General features: G+C 47.9%; 2 protein-coding genes across 3 annotated transcripts in view; one reads left to right on the top strand and one right to left on the bottom strand.

Annotated features, from left to right (window-relative positions):
- Window positions 1-11,128: 11,128 nt before the first annotated feature.
- Window positions 11,129-16,413, bottom strand: part of lsm7 (LSM7 homolog, U6 small nuclear RNA and mRNA degradation associated) — a 5,510-nt gene continuing 225 nt past the window's right edge. Inside the window, exons 1-4 of one of the 2 annotated variants that reach the window (XM_072482627.1) lie at window positions 16,285-16,340; window positions 15,778-15,868; window positions 14,735-14,806; window positions 11,129-12,030 (exon numbers count right to left, since the gene is read on the bottom strand). In XM_072482627.1, the coding sequence (XP_072338728.1) occupies window positions 11,888-12,030; window positions 14,735-14,806; window positions 15,778-15,868; window positions 16,285-16,290 (312 nt within the window). In that variant the 5' untranslated portion in view covers window positions 16,291-16,340 and the 3' untranslated portion in view covers window positions 11,129-11,887. Of the gene's footprint in view, window positions 12,031-14,734; window positions 14,807-15,777; window positions 15,869-16,284; window positions 16,341-16,413 lie in introns of those variants that run through there. The other variant, XM_072482628.1, reaches the window with a different exon arrangement.
- Window positions 16,401-16,413, top strand: part of sppl2 (signal peptide peptidase-like 2) — a 77,244-nt gene continuing 77,231 nt past the window's right edge. Inside the window, exon 1 of the mRNA XM_072482624.1 lies at window positions 16,401-16,413. This exon is cut by the window's right edge and continues 231 nt beyond it. The gene's annotated coding sequence lies outside the window, so the exon portion shown is untranslated.

The raw sequence follows: 16,413 nt of genomic DNA, 5'->3' as shown, positions 1-16,413 counted from the left end.
AACTCCCGCCCAAGGTGTTTTGTAAAGTGACTTGCTGCTATTTTTCTGGGCATATACTACAGCTGTCCAATCACAGACTCTAAACAGTCACCATACCATTATTGCTGTTTGAAGTTGTTCTTTTAATTTCCCCAACACGCCTATTCAATTTGAGGTGGAACTGACCATACGGAAACCTGTGATCAATCTGTTTATACTGTTAAAGTACCGAGGACAATCAAAGCAGCAGGAACTTTACATTCAATGTCTGTATTGTTCCACATGATCTCAGAGTAGCATTAACCTCTGAAATCGGGACAGAAAGACAATTAATTGATAGCCATGTGGAAAAGAGTATCACTGATAATGTAGTTTGGAAAACTACATTAGACACCAGAAATTGTTCTGTTCAGGCAGTTCAAATATTCAAAAACCTTTGCTATAGTCATCTTTGTGTCTTTATGGAACAAAAACATATTTTGAGTCCACCAACAATTTGTTTTAATGACCAGCGGTGTTTCGCAGGAGCATTACAAACCAAAGTGTGACACTAAGCCACATAAGATGTTAGGCCAGATGACCAATATCTTGGTCAAAGAATCCCTTTTAAGGAGTATTAAAAGAGGAAAATAAGGTGGAGAGATGCAGGGAGGGAATTCCAGAGGTTGGGCCTTAGGCCCTTATTGTCCACAAGACAGTTGTGAGTGTGCTCACTAATCACCACAGCTGCGGTAAATCAATTGAAAAAGTGACGAACTCGTTTGCTTAGCTTTTCCTTTTTCATACTTGGTGTGTTTTAAAACTGAGATACTATCTCACAAATTGTCCTGATTTGTACGAGACAAAAAGCTTTGACCCCAAAAAATTATTTTCAGCAATATTCACGTTCTGTACTACCAAACAACTATTTGTACCTATTGTCAGTCTTCCCTCTGTCTCTGTTATTCACCTCGTCAGTCATCCATTCACTGGCTGCCTCATCTTTTCATCCACGGACAATGACCTGTCCAGTTGCTCACTTTCACATAGGATAAAACTTATTTTAAATTCATTCATGGGATGTGAGACTCGCTACCGCTGCAGTCCATGTGATGTAGGTATACCCACAGCATTAGGGAGGGAGTTCCAGGATTTTGACTCCGCGACAATAAAGGATGATATATTTCCAAGTGAGATGTATGGCTTGAACTTCCAGTTGGTGGTGACCCATGTATCTGCTGCTCTGTCCTTGGTGGTAGCAGTTATGGATTTGGAAGCAGCCATGGGTTTGGAAGGTGCTACGGAGCCTTGGTGACTTCTTGGGAGTGTATCTTGTAGATGGCAGACACTGCTGAACTTGTGTGTTGGTGGTGGAGGGGATTGAATGTGGATGGGCCTAAAAAGCAAGCTGCTTTGACCTGAATAGTGGTGAGTTTCTTGAGTGTTGCTGGAGCTGTGCTCATCCAGGCAAGTGGCGGGTAGTCCATCACACTCCTGATTTGTGCCTTGTGGATGGTGAATAGGCTTTGAAGAGTCAAGAAGAAAGTTACTTGACACAGGAGTGCTAGCCTCTGGCCTGCTTTTGTAGTCACAACATTTATATGGCTAATCCAGTTCAGTTTCTGGTCAATGAAGGGGGCACAGCGGTTAGCACTGCTGCCTCACGGTGCCGAGGATGAGTTTGATCCTATGGAGTTTGCACATTCTTCCTGTGTCTGCGGGGTCTCACCCCCACATCCTAAAAATGTGCAGGGTATGTGGATTGGACACCCTAAATGGCCCCTTAATTGGGAGGAGGGGGGGGAAGGTTCCTGGTCAATGATAACCCCAGGATGTTGATAGTCAAATTTCAGATTGAAATGGATTCATAGAATTCCTACAGTGCAGAAGATTCCTGATGGAGTTGAAAAGACCAATGTTTCCAGCAGAAACCTCCATACTCCATAATGAACTTAACAACCAGTTTATTTATTGTCCAATGAAAGATTTTAAAAAAACATTTAGAGTACACAATTCATTTTTTCCAATTAAGGGGCAATTTAGCGTGGCCAGTCCACCTAACCTGCACATCTTTGGGTTGTGGGGGCAAAACCCGTGCAAACTCCACACGGACAGTGACCCAGAGCCGGGATCGAACCTGGGACCTCGGCTACATGAGGCAGCTGTGCTAACCACTGTGCCACCGTGCTGCCCACCAATGAAAGATCATTGATCTGAAATGTAAACTTTGGGTCTCTTCACAGATGCTATTAGACTTTTTTGAAAATATTTTTATTCAACATGTTTTGATCAATACAAAACAAAAACAAACAAAGCCAAAGAAACAACACCCCCTCTCCCCCCAGAACCCCACTCCCACAGCTGACGGTGACTAGCTCTTTAAAGTACAGGATAAACAGCTACAATCTTTTGTAGAACCCCTCAGTTGCAGCCCCTTATGATGTACTTAATTTCCTCAAGGTGTACAAACTCCATCAGATTCCCCAGCCATACTGAGGCATTGAGTGGAGAAGCTGACCACCACCACTCAACGGAACCGCCTGTGAGTGATCAGCAAGGCGAAGGCTAAGACATCCACACCCGCACCCATCTGCAGCTCCAGCAGGTCTGACATCCCAAATATGGCCCTAAGGGACTGGGGGCTCCAATTCCATTTGCGGAATCGCTGACATGGTGCTGAAGAGGGAGACACAGAATATCACTGGCAGAGGAAATGCCCAGAACATATGCACATGATTTTGCCCCCCCCAACCTCTCACACTTATCCTCCACCCGCTCAAAAAGCGGAATTATCCTAGCCCTTGTTAAATGCGCCCAGTGTACTACCTTTAACTGTATATGCCTAAGTCTCACACAGGACGGAAGTAGCATTCATCCTTTGCAGGGCTTCACACCCACCCTCTCCTCCAATTCCGCCCCTAACCCCATCTCCCATTTAACCTTAGTCCCCTCCAGGGATGCAACATCCTCCGCCAAGTTCCTCCTGTAAATTCCAGAAGTACTCCCCTCCTCCGTCCCCGCGAGCGAAAAATCCTTTCCAACAGCGACGATGGCAGCACCACCGGGAATGACAGAAAATCTTCCCCGCAAACCTTCCCCTGATGCCCTGTAGAAAGATGCTATCAGACCGGCAGAAGCAGTGCCGTGCTTCCACAAGGCAGCACGGTAGCCTTGTGGATAGCACAATTGCTTCACAGCTCCAAGGTCCCAAGTTCGATTCCAGCTTGGGTCACTGTCTGTGCGGAGTCTGCACATCCTCCCCGTGTGTGCGTGGGTTTCCTCCGGGTGCTCCGGTTTCCTCCCACAGCCCAAAGATGTGCGGGTTAGGTGGATTGGCCATGATAAATTGCCCTTAGTGTCCAAAATTGCCCTTAGTGTTGGGTGGGGTTATTGGGTTACTGGGTTATGGGGATAGGGTGGCGGTGTTGACCTTGGGTAGGGTGCTCTTTCCAAGAGCCGGTGCAGACTCGATGGGCCGAATGGCCTCCTTCTGCACTGTAAATTCTATGATGACTTGTGTATTTTCAGCATTATTTCAGATTTCCAGCATCTGCCATATTTTGTCTTTGTATGCACTGAAGGGTTTATTCCAAGGCAAATATACCTCCACTTATTTTAAGCTTTTCTCTCAAGTTGCTCCATTTCTGCAGCCGATTGACTTACAATGGGTAGGAGTGGTAATAACCTGGGACTCACTGTTCATGAGCATTGTCAAAATGAAATTAGATAGGCACATGAGGGAGATAAACTGGCATGGCCATGGGAATAGAAGAGGAATATGACTGACATATTCTACAGAGCTGGCATGGACTTGATGGGTCTAATGATCTCCTTAAGTCATGACTGACTTTATAACTATTGTGAGAGGATGCATTTCAGGGGCAGAGGACTTTGTATTGTAAGTATAGGCACATAGCTTGTGGGCATTGAGATAACATGTTGTTAAAGTTGTTTGGTTAAGAACAGGCTTTTCCTTACAGCAGGGGAGCATAACAATAAATGATTCTATTGTTTTTGCCTGAAGGTAGGTCTTTGATGATTATTTGCCAAATCACACCTGTTGTGATTTTTTTTCACTAGGGTTGGGCAAGGAAGCAGGCCCAAGTTTACCTCAGTTGGGATCCAACCCTGTGCTGTTGGTGTTAGTGATCCACATGCAAGCCATCCTGCCAATCGAGCTAACCAGCCTCCCAATGTAAGAGAATTCACTACAGCGCAAGACAGTAGGTTGATTTTACCATAAAAGTTGCAAGTCATGGCATCAAAAGCTTGCCAACCAGGCTAATTATTTAGCAAGTCATAGTACAATAAGACACGAGGACCCCTATAATTGTCCAGTGATCTGTTTAATAATCTAACGTCAGAAAATGCCCAGTAGAATTTAATCAAACACTGCCGGGGCTGTTTAGCACAGGGCTAAATCGCTGGCTTTGAAAGCAGACCAAGGCAGGCCAGCAGCACGGTTCAATTCCCGTAACAGCCTCCCCAAACAGGCGCCGGAATGTGGCGACATGGGGCTTTTCACAGTAACTTCATTTGAAGCCTACTTGTGACAAGCGATTTTCATTTTTTCATTTCATGAGAAAAAGAGATAAAAGTCTCGTCTACCTTCAAGACTTGTGTAGTGTTGCTTGGACGTGCAATTCTCACAATTCCTGCAACGTTCTCTACACTTTGGTTCTACACGTTGGGTAAATGTGCACTATTCTGCATGAAGTTTTACGATAGCTATAAATCAATAATAAATATGAATTAGACTGTAACTAGCTTCAGAAATCTGTTAAAAGGATAGGGAGGAATTTAGCCAATGCAGCTGTGTGTGCAGATAAAACGTTTTCCACAATCTTCAGCAAGTGTCCAGCTCTACCTCCTGGAGTCCCCAGCATTACAGATTCCAATTTTCAACCAAGTCACTGCACTATGAAGAAACAGCTGAAGGCACTGAATACTGCAAAAGCTTTAGGCCCTGACAACATCCCAGCAATAATACTGTATTACAGAAGACTTGTGCTCCAGAAGTAGCCACACTCCTAGCCAAGTTCTTCCAGTACAGCTACAATACCAACATCTACCCAGCAACGTGGAAAATTGCCCAGGTATGTCCTGTCAAAAAAATGTAGGACAAATCTCATCCGGCCAGTTACTGCCCGATTATCCTCCTCTGGATCAGGAAGGTATCACTGACAGCCTATCAAGTGGTCAATAGCAGCTACATTGCAGTAACTGCTACTCAGTTTAGGTTCTGCCAGGGTCACTTGGTTCATCGTTACAGCCTTGCTCCAAATAAGGGTTATAGAGCTGAATTCCAGAGGGGAGACGAGAGTGACTGCTCCGAAGGAGCTCTGGCAAAATTGAAGTCAATGGGAATTGGGAAAAACTCCAAAGGTTGGAACCATACCTAGCACAAAGGAAGATGGTTGTGGTTGTTGGAAGGCCAATTGTCTCAGTCCCAGGTCATTGGTGCAGGTGTTCGGGCAGCACGGTGGCACAGTGGGTTAGCCCTGCTGCCTCACGGCGCCGAGGTCCCAGGTTCGATCCCGGCTCTGGGTCACTGTCCGTGTGGAGTTGACACATTCTCCCCGTGTTTGCGTGGGTTTCACCCCACAACCCAAGTGAACCCTAACATTGACTCTCTCAAGGCGAACATTATTTTCTCGAGACTGAGAAACCCAGCCATGTCACCAACCCAGGTCTCTACACTCGGGGGGCTTCGTGTCCCTCCACATTAACAAGATCCGTCTCCAGGCTTCCAGGGAGGCAAAGGCCAAGACGTCAGCCTCTTTTGCCCCCTGGACTCCCTGCTCTTCCAACACTCCAAAGGTCGCCACCTCCGGACTCGGCACCACCCGTGTTTTGAGTACTGTGAACATTGCCTTAGCGAAACCCTGGCAAAACCCTCTAAGCTTCGGGCATGCCCAAAACATGTGGACATGATTTGCTGGGCATCCCGCGCACCTCGCCCACCTGTCCTCTACCATGAAAAACTTGCTCATCCGGGCCACTGTCATGTGTGCCTGGTGGACTACCTTGAACTGTATCAGGCTAAGCCTGGCACGTGATGAGGAGCATCTGCCCATAGACCCACCTCTATCTCTCCTCCTAGCATGTCCTCCCACTTGCCCTTGAGCTCCTCCACCAGAGCTTCCTCCGCCACTGAAAGCTCCTGGTAAATATCTGAAACCTTCCCTTCTCCCACCCAGGTACTGGAGACTACTCTATCCTGTATCCGCCATGGCGGCAGCAGTGGAAAGGCCGGGACCTGCTTTCTCAGGAAGTCTCGCACCTGCAAATACCTAAACCCGTTCCCTGCGGGCAAATAAAATGTATCTTCCAAAGCTTTCAAGCTGGGAAAGCTCCAGTCTATAAATAAATCCTCGATCCTCCTAATTCCTGCCCTTTGCCATCTCCGGAACCCACCATCCAGTCTACCCGGTACAAACTGATGATTATTATAAATCGGGATCCAAACTGATGCTCCCTCCACTCTCTTATATCTCCTCCACCGCCCTCAGATTCTCAGAGCCGCCACCCCAACCGGACTTGTGGAGTATCGGGCCAGCAAGAACGGTAGAGGTGCCGTTATCAGTGCTCCCAAACTTGTGTCTTTACGCCGCCTCCATTTGCCCCCCCCCCCCCCCCCCCCCCCCAACTACCTACTTCCTAATCATGGCTAAATTAGCCGCGCATAGTAATTACAAAAGTTCGGCAGCGCCAACCCACCCTCCCCGCTCCCCCCGACTGCGCTCAAGCAACACTTTCTTCACTCGGGTTTTACCCGCCCACAAAAAGCCCAAAATAACCTTATTTACCCGTTAAAAAAGGCCCTCGGGATGAAGATTGGGAGGCACAGAAAGACAAACAGAAATCTGGGGAGAACCATCATTTTCACGGTCTGTACCCTCCACGCCAGTGATAGCGGGAGCATGTCCCATCTCTTAAAGTCCTCTTACATTTGTTCTACCAGCTGGGATAGGTTTAACTTGCGCAGTGCCTCCCATTCCCAGGCCACCTGGATTCTCAGATACCGAAAGCTCTTTCCTACCATTCTAAGCAGCAGCTCTCCCAGTCTCTTCTGCCCTCGTGCCTGGATCGCGAACATATCGCTTTCCCCACCCCCCCCCCCCCAATGTTCAATTTATACCCCGAAAAATTGCCAAATTCCCCCAGGATTCGCATTACTTTCCCCATCCCCTTCGACGGGTTTGAAATATACAAGAGCAGGTCATCTGCGTAAAGCGAGACCTGGTGCTCCACACACACCACCCCCCCCCCCCATCTCTTAACGCCATGGCCAATGGCTCTATGGCCAGAGCAAACAGTAACGGGGAGAGGGCCTCGTCCCTCGGTGTAGTTTAAAATACCCCGACCTCAGCCGGTTAGTACGCACACTTGCTACAGGTGCCTGATAGAGCAACCGCACCCAGTCAACAAAGCCCTCACCAAACCTTCCCAGCGCCTCCCAAAGGTAGTTCCACTCCACCCGATCAAAAGCCTTCTCCGCATCCATCGCTACCACCATCTCCGCCTCCTCTCCTTCTGAGGGCATCATAATAACATTCAAAAGCCTTCGAACATTGGCCTGGAGTTGGCTGCCCTTTACAAATCCCGTCTGGTCTTCCCCTATCACCCCCGGGACACAGTCCTCTATCCTAGTGGCCAGTATCTTAGTCAGCAGTTTGGCGTCCACATTCAGTAGAGAAATTGGCCTGTATGACCCGCATTGCTCCGGATCCTTCTCCCGTTTCTGGATCAATGAAATCGAGGCCTGCGACATTGTTGGGGGGAGGACTCCCTTCTCTCTTGCTTCGTTAAATGTCCTCACCAGCAGTGAGCTCAATATCTCTTAAAACTTCTTATAGAATTCCACCGGGTGGCCGTCAGGCCCCGGGGCCTTGCCCGACTGCATGCCCTCCAGGTCCTTGATTATTTCCTCAATCTCAATTGGGGCACCCAGCCCTTCCACCAGATCCTCATCTACCCTCGGAAACCTCAACTGATCCAAAAACTGCCTCACCCCCTCCACCCCAGCCGGGGGTTCCGACTCATTTAATTTACTACAGAAGTCCTTAAACACCTGGTTTACCCCCACTGGGTCCAGGACAATATTCCCACCTCTTTACTTTACCTATCTCCCTGGCCGCCTCCCTTTTCCTGAGCTGGTGCGCCAACATTCTGCTTGCCTTTTCCCCGTACTCATAAATCACCCCCTTGCCTTCCTCAACTGTTCCACCGCTTTCCCTGTGGTCAACAGCCCAAACTCCGCCTGTAACCTCCGCCGCACCCTCAGTAGCCCTGCGTCCGGGGCCTCAGACTATCTCCTGTCCACCTGGAATATCTCCCCCACTAACCAATCCCTCAGCCCGTTCCACCTTTTCTCTGTGGGCCCATATGGAGATTAATTCCCCTCTGCCCACTGCCTTCAAAGCTTCCCAAACCGTCGCTGCAGTGACCTTCCCCGTATCATTTGTTTCCAGGTAGTTCTGGATGGACTTGTTAACCCGCCCACAGATCACTTCGTCCGCTCGCAACCCCACATCCAGTTTCCACAGTGGGCGTTGCCCTCTCTCCACACTAACCCATAGATCCACCCAATGTGGGGCACGATCTGACACTGCGATTGCAGAGTACTCAGCATCCACCACCTCCGGTATTAGCGCCCTGCTCAGAACAAAAAAGCCGATGAGAGTATACCTTGTGGACATGTGAGAAAAAGGAAAACTCCTTCACCCTTGGCTGTGCAAACCCCCATGGGTCTACTCTCCCCCCCCACCCCCCCCAACTGTTCCATAAACCCCTTCAATTCCTTTGCCGCAGCTGGCCTCCTCCCTGTCCTGGATTTTGACCGGTCCAATTCCAGGTCAATAACTGTGTTAAAGTCTCCTCCCATGATCAGGTTATGTGACTCTTAAGTCTGGGATCTTACCTAACACCTGCCTCCATAAATTCCACATGGTCCCAATTCGGAGCATATATGTTCACGAGTACCACCTGCACCCCTCCAGCTTCCCACTCACCATTATGTACCTACCCCCCTTGTCTGACACGATTCTCCCTGCCTCGAATGCCACTCGTTTGCTGATCAAGAGGACTACTCCCCTGGTCTCTGAGTCCAGCCCGGAATGGAATACTTGGCTAACCCACCCCTTCCTCAATCTCGTCTAGTCTGTAACCTTTAGGTGTGTCTCTTGTAGCATTGCCACGTCCGCCTTCAGCCCCCTCAAATGCGCGAACATGCGAGCCCTCTTGACTGGCCCATTCAATCCTCTGACATTCCATGTAATCAGCCGGGTTGGGGGGGGGGGGGGGGGGGGGGGGGGGGGGGGGTTGCCGCCCGACTACCCCCCTGCCCATTAGCCATCACCCTTTTTAGGCCAGCCTCTAGCTCATATCCCCCCCCCCTCGGGTATTCGCCGTTCCCGACCTCCCATTTGTCCCCTAGCAAGTTCCTCCCGTCTGCAAAGCAGCCCCCTCCCCCCTCTCTCACTCACTCCTCCCCTTGCAACAACACTTCGCCAAGGACTTCCGGTGGCGGCCATGGAGTAGGTCGCACATTTGATATCTCCCGCCTGCGACGAACTTTTGGACATTTTCCCTCTGTTTTTCCCTGGATTTTATGGGATAAATCAGTGAAGAGTGAGACAGTGAGGAGATATCCTCCTCCGGTGAATGGAGAATTGGACCAGAAGTGGCCGTGTGAGAAGACAAAGCTCTATAAGGAAGACACGAGCAGAGCCGGCATCGCGGGAAAACATGGCGGAGAGCAAGGGCCGCGGGTCGACGGGGCAGCTGGTGGTTTTTCAAAGATTGCTTCGCCAAGCTGAAGAAGGACACGCTGGACCCGATTAAGACTTCGATTGATCAAGTTGTGCAGAATCAAGAGACCCATGGGAGAGCGATCCAGGAGGTGGAGAAAATGGCGTCCGAGCGAGAGGAGTACATAACCATGCTGGACCAAGGTGGAGATTATGAACGACCGCCAGAAAAGAATGCAGGAGAACCTGGAGGACAGGTCCAGGAGGCAGAATCTTAGAATTGTCGGCCCCCCTGAAGGCAGTGAGGGATTGGATGCGAGGGCTTATGTGACGGACATGTTGGAGAAGTTGATGGGGGCTGAGGCATTCCCTTGGCCCCTGGAAGTGGATAGAGCGCACAGAGCCCTCACAAAGAAGCCCTGAGCGAACGTGCCGCCGAGGGCGATGGTGGTGCGCTTTCACCGATTCCTGGACAAGGAACACGTTCTGCGGTGGGCCAAGAAGAAACGGAACAGCAAGTGGGAGAATTGTGAGCTGCGCATTTATCACGACCTGGGTGCGGATTTGGCCAAGAGGCGAGCTGGGTTTAATCGGGCAAAAACGGCCCTCTTTAAGGGGGTGAATTTTGGGATGCTGTACCCAGCCCGTCTGTGGGTCACACATGAAGAACGGGACTTCTACTTCGAAACACCAGACGCAGTATGGACTTTTATTAAAGAGGCTGGAGGTGAACTAAAAGACACTGAAGCCTTGGGGAGTACTGTGGTGGCGATTTGTTGTGCTGGGCTGTATAAGTAGTGTTATGTGTAATAAGGGGCTGCTTGGATGGCTAACGGTAACTTTATCTTGCAAGGAGCTGGTTAGGGGGGGGGGGGGGGGGGGTGGTCTTTGGGGCTGGTTCTATTTTTGGGTGTCTTTTTTTCTAAAGTGGCTGTTTCTTCACTGTTTGTTCTGATGTTTGTTTATTGGGGAATGTGAGGCTTTTGGTACGTTTGTTCAAGTGGGGGGGGAAGAGAACAATGGGGAGACCGACTGCATGGTGCCAGGGGCAGGCGCTATCAAGTCAGCATGGGTCAGCTGACTGAGTCCCTCCGCCCCCATCATTGGGGGAGCTTATACTCACTAAGAAATGTGGGATTGCCATTAGTTAACCAGTAATCAGGCAGGTTATAACACTCCCACAGTCCAAAGATGTGAAAGTTAGGTGGATTGGCCATGCTAAATTGTCCCTTAGTGTCCAAAGATGTGCATGCAGGTTAGGTGGGTTACAAAGTTACGGGAATAGGGTGGGTGAGTGGGCCTAGAAGGGTGCTCTTTCAGAGGGTCAGTGCAGACTCGGTAGGCCAAATTGCCTCCTTCAGCATTGTAGGGATTCTATGGATCACTGAAGCAAAATAAAGCAGCCCCTGTACCAACTATTGGAAAAACAAGAGTTTATTGTACACGGAAAACAAGTTTGTCATCCACATCCAGCTTCGAAAAGTAAACAAGGAAACAAATCTAATCTCTGAAGAGACTCACATTAAACAAGTTTCTATGCAAGACTCCAAAGTAAGTTATTAAATGTTATTCACAACCATACGGAATAACAGTTTAACACTGGTACTTTGTTTTAAAAAAAGCATTTGGGTAAAAGTTGCCTGAGAAAATAAAAGGCGACTCCAGAAATATGTCCAATTTAACATAATTTTAAATAAACAGAGTATAAAATTGCAGGTTTCTAAATCAGATGGTTTTGTTTTAAACAAAAATAAACTTCCACTGGTGATTATTGCTGGGGAAATTCAGCTGGAGCTTGAATTAAGTGACTGTTTCCAATGCACTATGATTCTAGTACTAATGAGAGCTTAGCATACTCCCTGTCATAGTGACAGCTTCATTCCTAAAATCTTGTTCCATTGTGTTACACAGATTGTTGCCATGTCTAAATGTGCCTCTGCCAGCCAACACTCCTGGGTCACCCAGCCAGTACTACAACATGCAACTGGCAGCAATTTCAAGTTCACAACCAACCTGCGCAAGATTTGTAAAAAATGAGTGCAAGCTCTTGCTCTCCACAGCCTATAACAACATTTAGAAACATCCCCCAGTGCTGGTGATATTACAAGTCCCCATCAGCAAATGGATAAAACCAACTCAATTGGAATCCTGAGATACAGCGATGAGGCATTTGCAAGTTAACCATCTTGCTGTTGGATGAAAGGATTTGGAATGGCTTCCATCCCATCCTGTGGGCAAATCAGAACAACCGAGGTCCCTCTGCATACAACCAAGCCAAGCTGCCTTGTGTCTTCAGTCAATTTGTATTGGTCGTCCGGATCTGAAATGTATCAATGTCAGGTTTGTACAAAATATTCATTCGCCCTTGATTATCAGCTCTATAATACAAAACACTATGCGGAACATACTAAACTGGTTATATGAAATTGTAAACTAAATATTCACTTGAAGGAGCAACTTCTATTTACTTAGCATCTTTAACATAATAAACTGATATTCCAAGGTTCTGCACAGGAAAAACTGGAAACAACTGTGGGCAGCACAGTAGCACAAGTGGATAGCACTGTGGCTTCACAGGGCCAGGGTCCCAGGTTCGATGTCTGTGCAGAGTCTGCATGTTCTCCCAGTATCTGCGTGGGTTTCCTCCGGGTGCTCCGATTTCCTCCCACAGTCCCAAGACGTGCAGGTTAGGTGGATTGGCCATGATAAATTGCCCTTAGTGACCAAAAAGGTGAGCAGGGGTTATTGGGTTATGGGAATAGGGTGGAAGTGAGAGCTTAAGTGGGTCGGTGCAGACTCGATGGGCCAAATGGCCTCCTTCTGCACTGTATGTTCTATGTATCTTGTCACTCACCACACAAAATATATGGACAGATGACCAAAAGCTTGGTCAAGAGGTAGTTCTTAAAGGAAGAATGAAAGCTAGGGAGGCAGAGAGGGACTTGTGGAGCTTTGGCAGCTAGAGGCATGGATGTTCAAAAGAGTAGATTTGAGGAGATTACAGAGACAGGAAGAGGCATGGCTACAGAGGGATTGGAAAATGATAATGAGAATTTTAGAATCAAGACATTAAGTGGAGTCAAATTTGGTCAGCAAGCACAGTGGTGATGGGACCTAGTGTGAGTAAGGACATGGGTAGTAGAGCTATGGGCGACTTCAAGATTATGGATGATATTATGAGGCCAATGGAGAGTGTGTGCTGGAGTAGGCTTTGCAACCTCTAGAATTGACATGGATGAGGGTTTCAGCAGATGAGCTGAAGCAAGGACACAGTCAGGATGTTAGAGTTAGAAAGAGGAGGTCTTAGTAATGGCACAAGTGATTGGAAGCTCACCCCAGGGTCAAATAAAACAACGGTTGCAAACAGTCTGGTTCAATCTCAGCCAGTTGCTGGGAGAGGGATGGCACTGGTAGCTAGGGAACAGTTGGATTGGGGACCCAAGACAAAAGTTTTGGTCTTTTCAACATATTAAATTGGAGGAAATATTCACTCAATTGGTCGGTCATGCTGGTTTCCCCCAACCCTCCCACCACAGCATTAGCTGAAGTACAAACATTGCCCAGTCGTCTCAACTGGCAAATCAGAGTATGGATTTGACTGAGAAATTGGCAGTGAAGTTCTGCTCTGCCAAGAAGAGCACTGCTTATTGCATCAATGCCAGTTCCTTTTATAAATAAATTTAGAGTACCCAATTATTCTTTTTTCAATTCAGGGCAATTTAGCGTGGCAAATCCACCTATCCTGCTCATCTTTGGGTTGTGGGAGTGAGACCCACGCAAACATGGGAAGAATGTGCAAACTCCACACGGACAGTGACCCTCGGCCGGGATTGAATCCGGGTCCTCGGCGCCGAGGCAGCAGTGCTAACCACTGCGCCACCTCAGTTCCAGCATCCTTTTATCTACAAAGTATCTACTTTCAGCTGGTAACATCTCATGCATGGCACCAGATTGCAAATTTGACTCTCAGCCAGAAATGCACTCTGCACACTTCGTTAAAAATTCATTCATGATATGTGAACATCAGTAGTAAAGCCAGCAGTTACTGCCCATCCCGAACTGCCCGAGAAAAGTTGATGATGAGTAGCTTTCTTGAACCACTGCAGTCCATTTTGGGTAGGTACACCCACAATTCTATTAGGAAGTGAGTTCCAAGATTGTGACCCAGAATTTGTTGCCAGGGTGATGTGGAACGTGAAAGGGAACTTGGTGGGACATTCCCACGGAATTGACACCCTGCAATCATCAGTAAACATCCCCACATCTGATCTTATGACGGAGGGAAGCAAAGTCATTGCTGGAACAGGAGATGGTCAGATCTAGGATAAGACACTGCACCCAAGGAGCTCTTGCAGTGATATCTTGTGGTTAAGAGTGGGTTCAAACCCGCGGGCAGCACAGTGGTTAGCACTGCTGCCTCACAGCACCTGGGACCCAGGGTAATTCCAGTCTTGGATCACTGTCTGTGTGAAGCTTGTACTTTCTCGCCGTGTCACTGTGTGTTTCCTCCAGCTGCTCTGGTTTCCTCTCAGTCCAAAGAGGGATTGGTCATGCTAAATTGCCCCTTAGTGTCCAGGGATGTACAGGTTAGGTTATGGGGTTACAGGGATAGGGCGGGGTGGATGGGAGAATGTAAATGGGCAGCTCATTCAAGTGGTTAGTGTAGATTCGATGAGCCAAATGGCCTCCTTCTGCACTGTAGGAATTCTATGGATGTAACAGCTTCCTTTCTTTGTGGTAGGTATGGTTCCAGCCAGTGGAGCTTCCCCAATTCTTATCTTATACCCGCAGGCAGCACTGGTCTTACTTAATAAATTTGCATCTTATCAGAAGTATCAAGCTCAAGTGATGAGATGGCATCCCCCAAGGTCTCAGGACCCCACTTTGGAGTTTGGCTAGGATCAAAGTTATATTATGTTATTAAGTGGAACACAGGAGTACAATCCATCTCACTTTTAAGTGGTTTAGTGCTAGATCTTCACCAAAATAAATGATAAAAACCAGGCACAATCGTTGTGGTTTACCTCTCACATACTCTATTGTTCCATCCAATACAAGATTGAGAAGTGGGTCAAATCCCTTCAAAATCCCACTAGCTGTCCAAGGGAAAAGAAAGCAATTTCAACAACCTTCAAATTAATACACTACACAATAGAACCAAAACATACAGCACACAGGACTCAATCACAAATAGTCTTTTCCTCGCACCACCCTGGCAGTGTTAACTTCAGTAACAATCGATGAAGGCCAGTACTGAAACAGCAAGGCTTCAATTTCTAGTTAAAAGTCGTTTAACGTACAACAGTGCTACTGTACTTCACGACTGGAAAAATCACTCCACAGCTCAATCTCTTTGAGTTGAAAGGTAATTAATTGTTGAAGTTTCTACTTCACTCCATTTTGCATTTTCTAAACCCAGCATTTTCTAACCCTAGCCCCTCATAACCACCAAACTAAAACACCACGATGGTTATTCTGGCAGCTGAAGGTTAAAAAAAAACATTTAAACAGGTTACTCCTAAAAGGTGGGGTTACTGGGTTACAGGAATAGGGTGGAGGCATGGGCTTAAGTGGGGTGCTCTTTCCAAGGGCTGGTGCAGACTCGATGGGCTGAATGGCCTCCTTCTGCACTGTAAATTCTATGAAAAGAAACAGGATGAAAAATAAATATCGTTGCACTTCAAGTGCAAGCTAATTTGCTTTACGGTTCTTTCCTCAAATATTTCTGAATTTATACCCAATACTCATCCAAATAAACATTCACTCCTTTCCCAAACTGGATGTTCACATTTCAGTTGCTGCAGTCGCCTCTTGCAAGTGTCAAAATTATATTTTTATAGGGCAGCCTTACGGCGCCAAGGTCCCAGGTTCGATGCTGGCTCTGGATCACTGTCTGAGTGGAGTTTGCACATTCTCCCCGTGTTTGTATGTATTTCGCCCCCACAACTCAAAGATGTGCAGGGTAGGTGGATTGGCCACGCTAAATTGCCCCTTAATTAGAAAAAATGAATTGGATACTCTTAAATTTAAAAATTATATTTTTATATGTCAGTTATAGTTACTGTACCTTCTCGTCCACCTTGAAACTTTACACGGATTGTTTTGTCTATGTACTTGGAGAGGTCGAGAATGCTCTCCTTCTTTTTCTTCTCTTTATCCTGAATTTAAAGATACAAAACGAAAGTCAGAATCTAGATTCTCAGAGCCTCCGATGAGCCACTCCCGTGTTTCGCTGCATTTGCAGCGAGATCAGGCTGCTGACTTGACTCAGGCTTCCTGACACGGTTAAAGAGAAGGCCACGAAACTGAAACAAGACAAGGAATAAATATACAGAACCCGGGTGCCGGCCTGGGTTTCAGGGGCAGGAATTTGAGGCCTGAAAAGATCCAAAGAGACAAGTGGAGAGAGGGTTGGGGTTCGAGCCGGTGCCTCTCTCCGACTGCTCGGGGTTACAATCACAATCCCCCAAGGTTGTACTGCACAAGCCTAGGCCTAAAGCACAGCAAAAGGGGCGCAGGAGCCCGGCCCTGTCGCCCCCCACGCCGGCAGCCCATTCCCTCTGCTCTCTCTCACCGCCATTACTGCGCCCACAACCTCTGACCTCCGAACCACATGACCTTTAACCTCGACCCGCAGCCGGAGTTCCGGCACCCACAAAACCCCCCGATCCAGTCACCCCCCCCCCCCCCGCTGGGGAGCTGG

This window comes from Scyliorhinus torazame, chromosome 18, assembly GCF_047496885.1.
Source record: "Scyliorhinus torazame isolate Kashiwa2021f chromosome 18, sScyTor2.1, whole genome shotgun sequence".
Taxonomy (NCBI): Eukaryota; Metazoa; Chordata; class Chondrichthyes; order Carcharhiniformes; family Scyliorhinidae; genus Scyliorhinus; species Scyliorhinus torazame.
This window is presented reverse-complemented; position numbering and strand designations above follow the sequence as displayed.